This window comes from Globicephala melas, chromosome 17, assembly GCF_963455315.2.
Source record: "Globicephala melas chromosome 17, mGloMel1.2, whole genome shotgun sequence".
NCBI classification, from domain to species: domain Eukaryota; kingdom Metazoa; phylum Chordata; class Mammalia; order Artiodactyla; family Delphinidae; genus Globicephala; species Globicephala melas.
In genome coordinates, this window is record NC_083330.1 from 37875657 (window position 1) to 37893845 (window position 18189).

Sequence of the window (18189 nt, forward strand, 5' to 3'; positions counted from 1 at the left end):
TTATTTATTCAATTATTTATTTAAATCAGTATGGACTCATGGATATTTATTTTTTCTAACAATAATAATTCATTACTATCTATTTTCTTGCTCAAATTGTCCCAGATTTGACCATTGGGAGTTCCTTAAATTTGGCTCCTATGTCCTTTTAGCCACCTTCCACCACCATTTTTTGAGTACTTCCTTACTTTCTGTTTACAGTATCTTTGAACATGGATGAAATTACATTATGAAATTACATAAATTCCAAATTTTTATTTTCCTTTAGATTGCTTTGGGTGTGTTGGGTGGACTAGCTGTTTTATTGTCTCTTTTGAAGACAGCAGGTTGGAAGAGACGCATTGGGAGTCCCATGATCGATTTACAGGTATGATCACAGGAATTTTTTAAGTATATTTTTATCTTTTGGCTATTTTACATCCTTCTAATAAAACACAGCTAGAGAATGAGTCAAAAGTTGCCTTGAGTTTCTCTGGTGTATATGACTATGAGAGGTGTATGCTCATTTCCCTCCCACGTTGCTGTGGGCCAGTCTGCACACAACAGCAGAGCTGTTCTTGTTTCCTCACGTCCTCACCAATCAATACTTGCTGTTTTTCAAGTCTTTCCATTTTTTGCCAATTTGGTGGGGTAAGTAGTATGTTATTCTTGATTTAATTTTCATTTCTCTGATTACTCTTCATATGCTTTATTAATCATTTGGGTTTCCCCTTCTGTGAACTTCCTGTTTGTATCCCTTGCCCATTTTTCTAATTAAGTTTTCAGTTTTTCTTGTTTATTTAAACAAGTTTTTATATTTTATTTATTTGGAGTTTTATGTATTTTCTAAATATAAATCCACTTTTGGTTTTTGATGTTGAAATTTATTCTCCAAGAGTGATTCATGTGTTATTTTATCTATGTGTTACTTTGTTTAACAGAAACTCTTGATTTTAATATTGTCAGATCTGAGTAGGTTTTCATATTATGGCATGTGCTTTTAGGATCTTGTTTAGGAAAGCCTCCCCTATCTCAAGATCAAAAAGGTATTTGCCCATATTTTACTCTATTAACTTTATAGTTTCTCTTCTCAATTAATCTTCTTTATGTTTGTTTTTATTTTTATCTATCATTTTTTGAATATTTACTATGTGCCAGGCACTTTTTTTTTTTTTTTTTTTTTTGCGGTGCGCAGGTCTCTCACTGCTGTGGCCTCTCCCGTTGCGGAGCACAGGCTCCGGACGCACCGGCTCAGCGGCCATGGCTCACGGGTCCAGCCGCTCTGTGGCATGTGGGATCTTCCCAGACCGGGGCACAAACCCATGTCCCCTGCATCAGCAGGCGGACTCTCAACCACTGCGCCACCAGGGAAGCCCCTATTCATTTAATTTTTATAGCAACAAAGTAATAGGTGGTATTTCCATTTCGCTGATAAAGAACATGAGAAAGGCACGTAGTAAATTTGTTTGTGCTGGGATGTCTTCCTGGCTCCAGAGCCAATGTGCCAAGGAATCAGAGGAGGGGGGCTTGATTTACTGTCTGGGATAGTCAAGAAAGGCTTCCAAGAGAAGTGAACTTTAAGCTGGGTTATCTGCGCGTTCCACAAATAGTCACTGACAGCCTACTGTCTGAGTGCCAGGTGCTCTACTAGGCACTGGGGGGATTGTGATAATGAGCAAAGAGAGACATCGTCTCTGCCCTCAGAGCTCATGAGAGTTTGCCAGAGAGAAAAAGAGAAGAATATTTGTAGAATCAATGCCCATTTCATTCCCCAAAACATTTGAGATGAAAGTGTGGAATAGTTTAATTATTGAGTAAGTGGTTGGAACTGGCAGATGAGGCTAAATATTTAATTTTTGTCTAGGTTGTGGAGGACCTTGTGAGTCAGGAATTTATATTTTAATAAGGAGTCACTGTACATTTTTAAGAAGGGGAGTAACACAATCCAATTTACATTTTAGAAAGCCAACTCTGATGGTAGTATAGAGGATACATTGGAGAGAAGGATTCCAGACTCGAAGAAAATTAGGAGGCGGTTCTAAATTTCTTAGATGGTGAAAGATGAGAAGGGTTGAATAAGACAGAGGCTATTGGGAATGGATCAAAAGGTTAGGACCCAAAAGGTGTCTAGGAAGTGGCTGCAGTTGGTCTTTCTAACTGATCCACGTATACATGAAACAAGGCTTCAAGCTTGTAAATAACATGTTATTAAATAACATGTTATTAAAAGTAATAGTATAAATAGGTTGTGTCTATAATGGCTGTAATTCTCTTTTTAAATTGCAGACAGTTATGAAATTCTTGGTTTACTATGCTGGTGATCTGGCCAATGTTTTCTTTATCATCACTGTGGGAACAGGTCTTTACTGGCTTATTTTCTTCAAAGTAAGTGATTTTCTGAATTTAACCTAAGTGCCAATACCTGAATAACTTGTAAGCTTTCTTTATAAAGGAACTGTCTTTAGTGGAGGATATTTCTGATCAAGAGTATTGGGGCAAATGCTAAACTCACCATTCCCTGAGTGTGCTGTGTTTACTGAGTGCATCACCACCTTCCTCTTTTACGCTTTCTTTGGGTTATAACTTGTGTTTAGTAAAAACTTTGTATGGTCATATTTAGCAGCGTAATTTTTATCATAGGCACAGAAGTCTGTCTCTGTTTTGCTACCAATGCCGGCTCAGGAAGAACGTTTTGTTACTTATGTGGGATGTGCCTTTGCTCTGAAGGTAAGTTTCAAAGCACGGGTTACTGAATTTAAAAGACCTGCTAATAAGCATATAAGTCTTTAAAATTAAACTGCTTTCAAAATCTTTGGTGTAAAATTTAGTTTAATTTTGGAAGAAAGCATGAATTAATTCTGTTTTACTAGGAAGTCTACTTTTATTTATAATAGATATCTTATTCTGAAGATCTGCCTTAAATATTCTTTTATTATTTAATTTAACCTGTTAATTGAGAGTAAAAGGTACCATGCTGGATAAAGTGCTGAACTCTTAGCATTTGTTCTCTGCCTCCATATTCCTTTCCTCCTCTCTCCATGGCAACCCCCCTCCCTACTTCATTGTTCTGTCGATGGATGTGAAGCTCTTTACATGCTTCTGTGGTAGATCTCATCCAATTGTGTTGTGATTATTAAGTGTCTGATGTTCCCACTGATCTGTGAGCTCCACGAAGAGAGGAATCATCCCATACTTAGATTTTTATCCCTTGTTTGATCAATAATGTACCTACTAGGAGGAAGCCTTAGTTTAAACATATTCTGTAAATGAAAATACCAGAAATAGGGGGAAAAAAACAACAGTGAGAGCATGCTAAAACTTTAATTAGGACAAGCAAATTATAGTTGGAAATACCTTTACTTATAAAGAAGTTAGATGATCTAGAAAACAAAGTATGCTTTTGGAAACCTTGGGAAAGAGAGACAATCAATGCAAGATCCCTGTATGAGGAGGAGGTAGTGTGTCTCCTTTCATATCCCTATTTCAAAGAAAGACAGAGAAAGGGAAGTCGAATTAATATGTATATAAAAATTCTGTGAATTTGATGATTCCGTTATTTCGTGAGCTTCTGTTGATCCCCTAATGGTATTACGACTTTGTAACTTGTGAAAGTTATATATTCTTGTGATTACGGTATGTTTGTTTCTTTTTTTTTTTTGAAGTATAGTTGGTTTACAACATTGTGCCAATCTCTGCTGTGCAGCAAAGTGACTCAGTTATACACATAGAGACACTCTTTTTTTATATTCTTTTCCATTATGGTTTATCACAGGATATTGAGTATAGTTCCCTGTGCTATACATTAGGATCATGTTTATCCACTCTGTATATAATAGTTTGCATCTGCTAACCCCAAACTGCCAGTCCATCCCTCTCTGCCCCCCTCACCTTGGCAACCACAAGTCTGTTCTCTATGTCTGTGAGTCTGTTTCTGTTTTCGTAGATAAGTTCATTTGTGTCATATTTTAGATTCCACATGTAAGTGATATCGTATGGTATTTGTCTTTCTCTTTCTGACTTACTTCACTTAGTATGATAATCTCTAGTTGCATCCATGTTGCTGCAAATGGCATTATTTCGTTCTTTTTTATGGCTGAGTAGTATTCCATTGTATATATGTACCACATCTTCTTTATCCATTCATCTGTTGATGGACATTCTTAAAGAATCACTGTTGGTTTCATAAGCAGGCTTAATGCAGATACTTTAAGGTGCTTTGTTTGTCATTCTCAGGCTCTGCAATTTTTGCATAAGCTCATCTCCCAGATTACCATAGACATATTCTTTATTGATTGGGAGCGACCTAAAGGAAAGGTTCTTAAAGCTGTTGAAGGTAATGAAAGTAACCATTTGTACCAAGATTCTTTTGCCACCATTGTAGAGCAAAGAAGGTGAAACGCTTTTACTCATTTTATCCCCCCAACCAGGTGAGGGTGGTGTTCGGAGTGCTACCGTTCCAGTAAGCATATGGAGAACATATTTTGTGGCAAATGAATGGAATGAAATTCAGACTGTGAGAAAAATTAACCCACTCTTTCAAGTACTTACTGTCCTCTTCCTTTTGGAGGTATAAACTGTTTGATGTAATTGTATACGACTTATGGGTACCTCATAAATGTTAATATAATTCCAGCTAAGTTCTCATGTCAGTGGAAGAGTTTTCTAAAGGTTAAAATATTGTAATCAAGCCATGAAAAAACACACATAACATGAAATTTACCATCTTAATCATTTTAAGTATACAGTCCAGTACTGTTAAGTACATTTCCATTGTTGTGCAGTAGTCGCTAGAATTCTGTTCATCTTGCAAAACTAAAACTCTGTACCCATTAAACAACAGCTCCGTCTTCTCCCCTCTCCCCAGCGCCTGGAAACGCCCATTCTACTTTCTGTCTCTTTGAATTTGTCTACTGTAGGTAAGGAGTGATTTTTAAACCACTGGTTTGTAGCAGAACCCCATAGGAAGCTTTTGCAGAATACCTATGCCTTACCTCACCCCTCGAGATTATGTTCAATTCCGTAGCTCTGAGGCAAGCTCAAGTATCTGTATTTTAAGAAACCCCCACCCCATTATTCATATTCTTACTCCTGTATTAGAACCACTATTAGAAGGTTGAAATTTTCTAACAAATTATCATTGAACACCTACTATGGACTGTGTTCTGTCTTAAGAGCTGGGGCTGTAGCTTAACAAGACACACTGAATGGGTACATGCTTATGATCCCTTTACAGTTATTTCATGGGTCTGAGTAGAATTATTAAAGAAGTATTCAGTACTGAATATGAGACTGAAATATGGAAACTGTATGAGTAACAGGTTTTCTCTAGAATTAGCTGCTTAAGTAAGGTTACATATGAATTATTAACTTGTATGTCTGCCTTCCTTTTTCCTTCTTTCCCACTTTTCTCCTTCCTTTCCTTTTTAAACCTAGAGGAATGTGTGTGTCCCTAGGATATATGAACACTGTCTCAAAAATTCATTTATAGTAGTGTTTTTTAAAGCTTTAAAAGGTGTTACGTGAGAAAAAAGTATTATAATGAAGTAAGTTTGGAAAACACTGGATTCAGTAAAGTCATGTAGATTCCTTTACCATAAAACTTTCCAGAACTTTTATTCTATGAGGGTGAAAGGCATGGAGGTGAGTATAATATACTAACTTAACTTATTTGATCATGGTTTCCTTTTATCAAAGATGGTATCTTCCTCAAAAGACATTTTGGAAAATACTGTTTTAAAGTATAAAAGGTATTTTACATAGTTCCTGGCATATGTTAAAACTCGTGAAATACTGGTTGTTCATTGGTAGTTTACTGAAGAAAGCTTTATTCTCTTGACAGAAATTTTTGAGCTTTGTCTGTGTATATGATAATGTTATATTTGGCCTTTAGTCATATTGAAGAGAATACCAAATGAACTAGCTAAATATTTTGTATTAAATACTTTGTAATTAAAATACTGGATAATTATTTTTATCTAGATTTTCTACCATTTATACAAACTTGAATACTTTAGTTTTTCAAGGTAAGGGGTAGAGAGGAGGGTCTTATTTTCAGACTAGAGGAGTTTTCTTTATGTCTGTTTAAATTATTTTTTCTTATTATTTCAGGTTGTGGGATTCAAGAACTTAGCATTAATGGACTCATCTTCTAGTCTTTCCAGAAGCCCACCTAGCTACATAGCGCCTTATAGCCGCATTTTGAGATATGCGGTGTCTACCGCTCTTTGGCTAGTCATTGGAATTATACAGGTAACAAGAGATTATTCTTTTAAGCAACATTGCCTCTCTATATTTTTAACTCTGTTTACATGCTAATCCTCAAATATTGACCACAACATGATTTCTATAGTATAAAGAAGGTGACAAGAACAACAATAATAATAACTAATAGCTAATTTTTACATAGTATGATAATCTAGGCACTGTGTTAATTTACTGCATTACACAAAGTAACTTACTTAATCTTCATAGTAGCCCTCAGAGATAGATTCTTTTAGTATCCTCATTTTATAGCTGAGGATGCTGAGGCACAGAAAGGTTAAATATTTGCCTAAAGTCCTGCAATTAGAAATTGGCAGAACTGGAATTTGAACCCAGGCAATCTGATTTCAGAGTCCATTTCTTCTCAATAGTGGGTCTCTGAAGGGTCTTTCAGAGTCTGCAGCTTTCTAGTCACAGGATTTAGTTTATATATAATGATAGGAATTGCTAAGGTACCCTTAATCTTTTCTTTTCTTTTGAAATATAACTTATAGTTTACATTTATTTATATATCATTAAACCTCTCAAAAACCAGTACCCCTTCTGAAATCTTCTCTGAAATATTTATTGAAATAGCTGAAACTAAAAATAAATCTTCTCAGGTCCCAGGGCTCTAGCAGAGGATCTTTTCTGTGCTTACTTCCCTTATCTTCTTAAAGCTTTAAAAAAAAGAATGAAGGAAGAAAAGAAAGAAGCAGCAGCTACAGCGCTTAACTCTGATCTCTGCATTTCTTTCTCTTGCTTACAGACACTCCCATGAGTGGAAAAAGGCTTTCTGTTTGATTAAGATCTCTCTAACTTTTAAGTAAGCAAATGAAGGTGGGACCTCTAGAAAGAATAGGTTGAACTTCGTGTAAACTGGAGAGCAAATATTTGCCTTAAAAGCTTATTTTAAACGATCTTTGGGATTGAAATCCCAAAATTCCTACAGAATTGGACTCAGGTGTCATTCTGAAACTTAAGAATAGACTCTTTAAATTTGCATTTATTTTAAGTTGGTGAGACTTGTTCAAACTTGAAGCTATAGGATAGAGCTAGTGAGGGATAGTTTGACAATTGGAAAAGAAAAAGAAACAGAAATTAGGATTTGAAATAAAATTTGATTAAAAGAATATGGGGTTTGATTTTTTTCCTTCCAGTTTTATTGAGATATAACTGACATACAACACTGTATAAGTTTAAGGCGTACAGCGTAATGATTTAACTTACACACATCATGAAATGATTACCACAATAAGTTTAGTGAACATCCATCATCTCATACAGATACAAAATTAAAGAAATAAAAAAAAATATTTTTCCCTTGTGATGAGAACTCTTAGGATTTATTCTCTTAATTTTTATGTATAACCTAAAACAGTGTTAATTTATCATGTTGCACATTGCATCCTTAGTACTTATTTATCTTATAACTGGAAGTTTGTGCCTTTTGACTGTCCTTATCCAGTTCCCCCCACTTCCCCCTCCAGCCCCCACCTCTGGTAACCAGAAATCTCATCTCTTCTTCTAAGAGTTTGTTCATTTGTCTGTTTGTTTTTGATGTATAATTAACCTACAACACTATGTTAGTTCCTGGAACACAGCATAGTGATTTGATATTTCTATACATTTCAAAATGATCACCATGATAAGTCCTAGTTACTGTCTGTCAACCGTATTATGGGGTTTGATGTTTATCATCAGTATAATAGTAAGAAAATATTTATTTTTACATATACCAATATAAGTTTTTGTGAATAGATGAGATTTATCTGGGTGTAGAGAATTTAAAGGAATACCATCTGAAGCTTTTCGTATTGATTGAGTACAACAATACGGAAACCCCAAATAGCAGTGGCTGAAATAAAAGTGACTTTTCTGTCTCCTGTGAGAAAGAAGAGCAGAGGTTGGCAATGCAGGGCCAGCAGGGTGGCTGCTGTCAGGCCCAGATGCCTGTTGTTCTGCTCTGCCCCTCAGGACTTCACCTCTAAGGTCACCTCGCAGTCCGTAATGGCTGATGGAGTTGCAGGGGTGAGCCAGGGGAGAAGACCTCACCCTTTCCTCTTTATTTGTTCACTATGAGTTTTAACTGAAAACATTAAAACAGCTTAACTACTCATAATAAATTATGAAACTGTAATAGTTAAATTGTATTATCATTTATGAGGCATTTATTCTTCCTTATTTTGTAGACCTGCAAGAAAGTTTGCATACTTGTGTTGTTTTCTGTTCTGCATTTCAGAGGAAGATTATTAAGAGAAAGTCTAAAAGTTTTATAAATCAAAACCCAACTGAGAAGTAAAATATAAAGAGAACAAAATTTATATATAGCTGAGCATAGGTGGTTTTTAGCTCACGTTTTAGGTATGAAAACAATTTAGCTCATTTCACATGAAACACAAGCAGGTAAAGTAGTAAAGCTGAATCATGAAAACCCCTATCAGTTATTTTTAGCATGCCTCTTAATTTTTCTTTCCCCTGGTTTCTTGTCTTGTGTGCCGGAGTCTCAAACAGAGCAAGTCTCGAACCACTTGAGGGGGTGTCAGTGATAAATGGGCCATGAAGGAAAATGTCAGCAAACACGAAAAAGCAAATCCTGCCATAACTTTGTAGTCCACCCAGACTGTTCAGCCACATACCCATCGATAAATCCAAGTATTGCAGAAAAGAATAATTCCCTGAAACCCCTGTTCAGCTAGCTTCTGGCCCTTGTAATCCATTTGTGTGGGCAGTGAGCTCAGATGCTCCAGCATGACTGGATGAGGAGGTGGGCAGTGGAGCAAGGGCAGCCCAAACTCAACGACCATAAGGGCCGGGGTCTGGTCCTGTGTGCAGATTGGTGGGCCTGCCAATCCGGGGAGTGCAATGGACGCTCACCCTCTCCTCTTTGAGAGCCCTTTCAGAAGTGTCTTTGACATCTCCTTGGTCAGAACTTGGTCACATGGCCACACTTCACTGCACTGTCAGCTGGGTAGACCCCCTCAAAGAAGGGGTCTGTCACTAAGGGGAAGGGAAAGGATTGTTCAGGCAGCAACTAGCTGTCTTGGGCACTACCGTCTAACCTCGTTCTTTGTTTCTCACTTTGCTGTCATTTGATACCATGGTCACATTCTCAAACTATCAGTGTTTATTCCTAAAATATCCATAAAAGTTCCTTTAGCCTATTACAGTTCCATAAATTTGTCTATACAAAATCTTCTTGATTCTCATAATATTAGGCTTTATTGTTCACTCCTTATATTTCCCCAAACCCAGCTTCTTCAATTTTTAAGTGGCATCTTTTAGTTTTTAAACTTTGAATGTTACTGTTTTTCATGTCATTTAAAGGAGTTTTAAAATGTGTTCAGAGACTATTTAGGAAAGTTTTCTCAGTGTTCACCTGCTATATTCTTTTACATATCTGAGTACGTGTTATGTGCGAGGCACTGTGCTGAGCTCAAAGATATGCTGTAACAAGAACAAGTCACAGCTGTGACAAGTGCTGTGAAGGGCATCAGCAGGGAGATGAGATAGTGAGTAGAGGGGGAGGTAAGGGGAATGGAAGTTAGGAATGCGACAGCAGGCGACAGCTTTGAATTGGGTGGTTAGGAAATGTTATCCTTCTCTGAAGTGGATCTAAGAAGGCCTACAATGTAAACTTTTCTCTTGTGATTTATAAAACTTCCCTTTGTAGTATTGTTACTAAATCTATCTAAGAAAACACTTGAAACCATTCCATTTGAATGTTTAACACATTTTCTGTAGTTGAAACAGAATACTTGACATATGCTTTTTATGTGCTACTCTATCAGAGAAGATTAATTTGAAAAACAGCAATTTTTCTAGTGGCTTTTTGAATTTAGGAGATGAGCGGAATTGCAGAACCAGACCTAAATCTGGCCATTAATGCATTGGTTTATCCTAAAGCTTTTAAAGCCCCTTACTTCCTCCCCCTGTGTTTGTCCTATCTTATTTTAATGACACAGAAAAGTTTTTTAAATTCAAAATAAGCTCCCTCAGTGAATCTTAACACAATTGCAAAGCATTCTTCCTTTGACAGAAGAATCAGAAATGATAAGTAGGATTTTATCCCACAGGAATTGTTATTGGCCACTATGTTCTTGGTTGGAACTTCTTTTTTCTTATGACACTATACTGTGGCTATGAAAGAAAATTAAATCCTAAAATCTAATAAACATAAACTTGGCTTAATGTTTCAGATTGTGTTCTTTGCTGTCTTTTATGAGAGATTTGTAGAAGATAAAATTCGACAGTTTGTTGATTTGTGCTGTATGAGCAATGTAAGTACTTTCTGACTTTATCTTGCAACTGTTATTTCTCCCTTTTTAAAGGTCATGAGTACACTAAGAGAGGCTTTAAAAGTGATTTGCTATGATTGTATTTTTAGTCTGATTTCCACTGGTGGTTAATTCCAGAGATGGTTATAACAAGCTACAATTTAATATTTACTGTCTTAATTTTTCCTTCTTTATTTGCAGTTTCTTAATTATGAATTGCTTATGCCACCAAACAGTTGACTCAGCCTGAAGTCCCTGAAAAGTTTTCATATATCAACCCTGTTTCTTCCTTTCTTGGGAGTGTCTCCAGTCTCTTTTGCATCTACTTTTTAAAATAACCTCATTATCCTTTATTATCTTCTTATTCTCTTTATATGTTTTCCAAGAATTCAACCCTCATTATTTTGAGAGAAAGGAAGCAATTTTAAGAAGAACTTAATTTTTATTGTTTTGCAGTTGAGTTGCTAACTGCTTCTTCTTCTCTTTTGATAGATATCAGTGTTTCTGTTATCCCACAGATGTTTTGGTTATTACATTCATGGTAGATCAGTACATGGGCATGCTGATACTAATATGGAAGAAATGAATATGAATCTTAAAAGAGAAGCGGTATGAATGTATTTTATATCTTTTTGTTTTTTAAGTTGAGAGATGGTTTCTCTTAATCTGGGATTTGTAGTAATCTTTTTAAAAAATCCTCATTGATTACTTTTGAAAGTTGCTAGGATACCAGCTCATTATCCTGAACACTGAAAGAGAATGAATCAAATTCCATCCTACAGTTCTTTTATGAACTGTATTTCAAAGTAACCAAATAATTCATGAGGGAAAGATCTTTCTGTTGGAAGAAAGTAAAAGGAATTCTAAGTTAGAAAATCACCGTTTTGTAATGACTAATGGATTAATGCCTATAGGCTACAGTCATCAATGGATGCTAAAAATTAAGTGAAGGATGACAGGGAACTTTATAATGAGGAATCAGGTTGATATAATCTGAACACACTGGCTCAACCTTACTACAAGTAAAAGTTAGGAAAACTGACATTATGCACTTCCTGTTATGATGCAGTAGGGAAGTACATAATATCACCCATGAAATATTCTTGCCTAAGAAAATTGAACCTAAATGTAATCAAGCCTCTAGATCTAACCACCAGTTTACAGGAAATAGAGGGGATAGAGACAAAATAATACCACAGGAAGCAATTAGCCAGATGCAAAATGTTAGGATGTCTCACAGGACAAACGACCCAGTGTCTCCAACAAATCAAAGGCATGAAGAGAAAAGGAGAAGTGGTGGTGGTGGTGGAAGAAGACTGTTAGATATAAGAGAAATTTAAGAAAAAAAAATAATCAAATACAATATGTAGACTTTGATTGGATCCTGATTCAAACAAACCAACTATAAAAAAATCTTTGGGAAAAATCTTGGAGATTTAATAGACTAAAGACTAAATTATATTAAGGAAAGATTAATTTTATTAGGTGTGAAAATGGCATTTTTTTTCAAGGTCTTATTGGTTAGAGATACATACAGAAGTATTTGCAGATGAAATAACATGGTATCTGGGGTTTGCTTTAAAAGAAAAAAGTTGGGAGGATAGATGAAAATTGGTAAAATGTTGCTAATTGTTGAAGTTGGGTGATGGATGGTTTACTGTTCTTTCTACTATGTATATTAGAGAACTTCCATAAGAAAATTTAAAAAGAAAAATATGTACTTAAGAGGAAAAACCAAGAGGATTTATTGATTAAGGGACTATACCTGTGACTTGCAAGAACTTAATAGATTATAACAACATCTCAGAGAAGAACAATTTGTTTAATACATTGAACTGAATCAGTTGTTTAACTATTAGAAATTATACCTGGACTGAAAGGTTAAATTTAAAAATGAAACTATGAAAACCTAGAAAAGAATATTTCAGATTGGGAGATGACAATCTAAGCATAAAATACAGAAAGCATCAAAAAGTAACATTTGTTGATTTTACTTTATTAATGTAGAACATTTGTGTAGACAACAATTATATTAATAAAAGACATGGGGTAAAATTCTCATAGTAAATATGACAAACATATTGATAGCTGTTGAAAGTCATATAAATCAGTAAGCAAATTAAGTTAAAACCTCAGTGGAGGGACTTCCCTGGTGGTCCAGTGGTTAAGACTCCACACTTCCACTGCAGGGGACACAGGTTCAATCCCTGGTTGGGGAACTGAGATCCTGCATGCCGCAGAGCGTGGCCAAAAAACAAAAACAAAACAGAACAAAACAAAAAATTCCCATGGAAAAAGGACAAAAAGATTTTTTTAATATGTAAATAAACAGAAGAGACTAATAAACGTCTAAAAAATATTCACCTCATAAATCATAAAAGAAATGAATGTAAAAACAACATTTTTACTTTCTTCAAATTACCAAACTTTTTTTAAAAAAAGCTAATAGTTAGTAGAATCAAGGACAGGGTGAAATGGGCACTCGTCTCAGAATACATTTTTACAAACGCTGGAAAGCATTTGGCAAGAGTTTTTTAAGAATTCATTATCTTTGGGACTTCCCTGGTGGTCCAGTGGTACAGAATCCACCTTACAGTGCAGGGGACGCGGGTTCAATCCCTGGTCGGGGAACTAGGGTCCCACATGCCACGGGACAGCTGGGCCCACGTGCCACAACTACTGAGCTCACGTGCCTCAACTAGAGGCCGCATGCCGCAAACTACAGAGCCCATGTGCTCTGGAGCCCACACACCACAGCGAGAGAGAGGAAAAACCTGCATGCCACAATTGGAGAGAAGCCCACGCACCACAAGGAAGAGCCAGCGTGCTGCAACTAAGACCTGATGCAGCCAAAAATAAAAAAAATAAAGAGTTCATTATCTTTGACTTACTGATTCTATTAATCTAACTCAAGGAAATAATTAGCAATGTGAAAAACTACTTAGGTTCAGGATCTTCATCACAGGGCTTAATTTATAAGGGCAAAAAATACGTAAAAATGGGAGAATATTAAGTAAATTGGTTTACCTATACAGTGAAACCCTAGGTAAACATTAAAAATCATGTTTTATAGAACATTTAATGACATGGGGAGTTGCTGAGGATATAATGTTAAGTGAAAAAGAAATCAGTACGATCCCAGTTTTATGCCATCTATATGTATATGCCTAGACAACAACAGGAAATGAAATACCTTAAAATACCTGTATCTCTTGGTGTTCAGATTATAGGTGATTTTTTTTCTTTTTTTGTATTTCTCCATATTTTATAAATTATCTGTAGCAGCATGTGCTTTTTTAATCAGGAAAAAAAAATTTTTTTTTTTAATAGAGAAATTCACTACACATAGACTGCCTTTAAGTCAGTAGAAAACCAAGTGTTATATTATGTTTCCAGCTTAGGTTTAGATAAAGGAGGAGAATGTTAAGCTCCAGAGTAGGCAAATAAAATTGAGAATGGAGGCAAGAATACTTATGCTGAACCCTAAAGCATCTATGAGAATTGGCTAGGTCGGGGGTAGGGCAAACTGACAGGCATATGGTTCTCAGGATTCAAGTCGTGTCAAAGAGACTTGAGTATAACTGATTCACTTTGTTATAAAGCAGAAACTAACACACCATTGTAAAGCAATTATACTCCAATAAAGATGTAAAAATAATAATAATTAAAAAAAGAGATGAAATAGATATCTGGTCTATAACATTAACCATTGGGTCATGTATCACTACCTTTTTTATTGGAATTAATTAAGGAAGCATATTAAAGTGTTTAGAAAACAAAAAAGACCATTTATAAAAGTAGCTAATTCTAGGACTAGACTTTTTGTCATTTATTAAAGAGCAATAAATTAATTATAAAAAAGCTAAGAATGGGCTTCCCTGGTGGCGCAGTGGTTGAGAGTCTGCCTGCTAATGCAGGGGACACGGGTTCGAGCCCTGGTCTGGGAGGATCCCACATGCCTCGGAGCGGCTGGGCCCGTGAGCCACAACTACTGCACGTCTGGAGCCTGTGCTCTGCAACGAGAGAGGCCGCGATAGTGAGGGGCCCGTGCACCACGATGAAGAGTGGCCCCCGCTTGCCACAGCTGGAGGAAGGCCTCACGCAGAAATGAGGACCCAACATGGCCATAAATAAATAAATAAATAAATAAATAAATAAATAAATTAAAAAGCCAAGCATTTGAAGCCCTTTAAAAAAAAAAAAAAACTAAGAATATCAATATACAGTGAACTTAGTATGAGGTTTTTTTTAAGTAGGCAGAGTAAAGGAGATGATACAGCACCTGCAAGGAAGTATGACGAAATAGAAATTAGTAAAACCTAGAGGGGAGTGGGAACCTTGAATACTGTTGGACTCTCATTGTCTCAAATATAATAGTTCAGTACAATTTCAGTTGGCTTCCAAATCTTGTAATGTTAAATATTGTATTTTCTTTTTAAGATAGGCAAAATTTTCATAATCTTGATCTTAATTTAAATTTTTTAACTTTTCAGGAAAATTTGTGTAGCCAAAGAGGTTTGATACCCAATACAGATGGTCAAACTTTTCAAATTGCTATTTCTAGCCAAATGAGACAACAGTATGACAGAATCCATGAGACACTAACAAGGGTTTGTATAAAGTACAATTCACATATATTTTGTCAGTATTTCATGTTATTTAGATACCAAGGATGTAAGGCATGTTGCATTTATCCTTGTCTCTTTTTCACGTTAGAAAAATGGCCCTGCTAGACTATTGAGTTCATCAGGAAGTACTTTTGAGCAGAGTATAAAAGCATATCATACTATGAATAAATTTCTTGGCTCTTTCATCGATCATGTATGTATCATCATTTATTTTTAAGCTAGAATCAAAATGCAATTTTAAAAAAGTTAACGAGGAGTGTCAATTATTTCTTCAGTCAACCAAGTCAATGGACTTATGCCTTGTGGGGTTTTTTGTTTGTTTGTTTGTTTTTGCTGTAAAAACTAATACTGTGGCTTAGGAATGGAGTTAAGTTATATAAAAAGAAAAGATTTTTACCTGTCTATTAGCATGATGATTACCTTAAAATATGTCTGTACTGGAATTTTGTTACTTAACAAATATTATCAATTATTTATTGTAGAAATATGCTATGATTGTATTCCTAAAAAGCTTGTTATAAATTGATTTTCAGTATATCTAGTCCTAAGTACTACTAATAGCATTTAAAATTTAAAACATTCTTAAAGAGTATTTTGTTATAAAGTCCAGCGTAGTAAATTGTCTTTAAAGAACAGATTTTCTTTGTGTCCTATTCATTTTTCTTTTTCTCTCCTTCTGATTTTACAAAAATTGGGAAGCATTCATTTCACTGCTGTTTTTGAAATGACTCTCGTTTTTTATATTAGGTTCATAAGGAAATGGACTACTTTATAAAAGATAAATTGCTTCTTGAAAGAATTCTTGGAATGGAATTCATGGAACCAATGGAAAAAAGCATCTTTTACAATGGTACCCTTCAAATGCCTTTGCTGAACTTGATTATTATTTTCCAAGTTTGAAAAAACATGCTTGTAATTCCTGTCTTTTGATTTTATACTTTTATATAGGAAACATAATGAACTTAGTTAACTTCAAGGAATTATAGTAGTTTTCTGTGTCCCATTTTATTATGTCATGTATCAATAGCAAGAAACAAATATATAAAAGATAATTATTCTACAAGAAAGTAAAAAAATCAAGATGTACAATCATCATCAACAATTTCTTCATCTCTATTGGGAAATTAGGAGAATATGAGCTAAGGCAGTAGTGATGAGGATAAAGAAGAAGAAAAGATTGCCAGAGATGTTAAGGAAAAGAGCGTAGGAGAGAAAGAGTAGTCAAAAATCATCCGGATTTCCAGCTTTTGTGACTAGGTGGTTGGTGGTGGTGCCACCCTTCTCTGAGACAGGAAGTGCAGATGGAGGACCAGGTTTTGAAGGAAAGAGGATGAATTTGGTTTTGAATATGTTGTGTCTTGAGGTACCTTTGGGACATCTAGGAAGAGATGTCCAGTAAGCCATTAAATGTAAGGAACTGGGGGACTGGATCTTAGGAGAAAGTAAAGGCACACAGTAAGCTGGGGAGTCTCATCAAATGAGATCATTGCTGGAGCGATGGCAGTGAAAGGTCACCCACGAAGAGTGTATATTGCTGGCTTGTTTATTTTTTAAAAATATGTATACAACTATATGTACAGAAGTGCATATCTTGTAAGGATATAGCTAAATGGCCAGTGAATTTTCACAAACTGAATATATTCCTATAACTAACTCCCTGATCAAAAAAGAATGTTAACAGCAAGCCAGATGTCCTCTTGTATAAAACAAGAGGTCCTAACTGGGTATCCATGGGCGGCTGAATCACTGAAGTGATTCTCTGTACCTCCCTGAAATTGTGTGCAAGATTTGTATATGTGTACTTCCCCCACTTCCTCTCGTGCAAGGGTCTGTAGCTTTCATTAGAATCTTAAAAGGGTGTTCACATCCCAGAAAGGATGAACCCCTACTTGGGGAGTGAGAAGAGAAAAGGTCTCAGAGAAGAACCTTAGGGGACTACTTGAGACATAAATTATAGCACACTATTCTAGTCCTTGCTGGTTTTGTTTTGCTTTTCATTTATTTATTTTAATTGAAGTACAGTTGATATACAATGCTGTGTTAATTCTCTGCTGTACAGAAAAGTGTGTTTTGCTTTTTAAACTTAATCTATCTCAGAGAATCTTTCTAAGATTCTTTAGCCTTTAGTTATATAAACAAATAGAGAAGGGATATTCATTACCTGATCATTGAAAGATATTGACTGTGTACTTAAACTACTAGCAATTACAACCCTTGGTGCAAATGATAAAACTACTTTTTATGAGCAGAGTTCTTTGATTAACCTTTTAGATTAGCAAATTTTAATACCCATTATTTTTTGTAAACCATGAAGTATTTTTTTCTTTTTTTAAATTCAGGTATAATTGACATACAATAGCCATGAAGTATTATAGTAACTAGTTGTTTTTAAATATCCAAGTTTTATCACCAGAAATTATCACAGGTTTATTCTATTTTTAAATTTCTAATTTATGTCTTACAAATTGCTTTTTTTGATAGATGAAAGTTATTCTTTCAGCAGTGTTCTGTATTATGGAAATGAAGCCACTCTTCTTATTTATGATCTGATGTTCTTCTGTGTTGTGGATTTGGCTTGCCAAAATTTTATTTTAGCATCCTTCCTTACGTACCTACAGCAAGAGGTAAATTTAAGAATTTTTTCTGGGTTTCATTTAAAAGAAGTATGTTAGAAGTAGATATTTATTTTTATAGCAGAGAGTAACAATGTATACTCTCACTAGGAATTTATAAAGATTTAGAATATGATTCTCCCTGCCAAAAAAAGGAAAAACATTTCAACGAGGTTCATTCTACACTTTCCTTCAGGTTCAATGAAGTACTGAGGTCTCGGGGAAGGCATAAGTTGCTTGAGCAAATGTGAAAGGAACCTAATAGGAAGACATTTAAATTACCCATCTCTCCTACATGCCAGCAGTGAGCAGTAATTAGAGTCCCATTCACCCTGTGCACCAGATGTTACTGTAACAAAAAGGCAAGCTCTGAGATGTAGCTGAGGCTCAGCCACTTTAACTTGTAACTCTCACACATCCCCTATCTGCTTGGATTAGAAAACAATTGCGTGG

General features: G+C 35.4%; 1 protein-coding gene and 1 pseudogene across 5 annotated transcripts in view; one reads left to right on the plus strand and one right to left on the minus strand.

The window, feature by feature from the left end:
• TMEM67 (transmembrane protein 67) overlaps window positions 1-18189 on the plus strand; it is a 43256-nt gene that overhangs the window by 22544 nt on the left and 2523 nt on the right. For all 5 annotated transcript variants that reach the window (XR_004040883.2, XM_030862881.2, XM_060287351.1 and 2 more), the window contains 12 exons: window positions 269-367; window positions 2266-2364; window positions 2620-2706; window positions 4213-4312; window positions 4407-4546; window positions 6088-6228; window positions 10419-10499; window positions 10989-11105; window positions 14990-15106; window positions 15213-15317; window positions 15872-15974; window positions 17606-17748. Coding sequence is in view for 4 of the 5 variants with exons in the window: in XM_030862881.2 (XP_030718741.1) it covers window positions 269-367; window positions 2266-2364; window positions 2620-2706; window positions 4213-4312; window positions 4407-4546; window positions 6088-6228; window positions 10419-10499; window positions 10989-11105; window positions 14990-15106; window positions 15213-15317; window positions 15872-15974; window positions 17606-17748 (1332 nt within the window). In the remaining variant the exon portion in view is untranslated. The remainder of the gene's footprint in view (window positions 1-268; window positions 368-2265; window positions 2365-2619; window positions 2707-4212; window positions 4313-4406; window positions 4547-6087; window positions 6229-10418; window positions 10500-10988; window positions 11106-14989; window positions 15107-15212; window positions 15318-15871; window positions 15975-17605; window positions 17749-18189) is intronic.
• Window positions 8660-8972, minus strand: LOC115856532 (signal peptidase complex subunit 1-like; annotated as a pseudogene).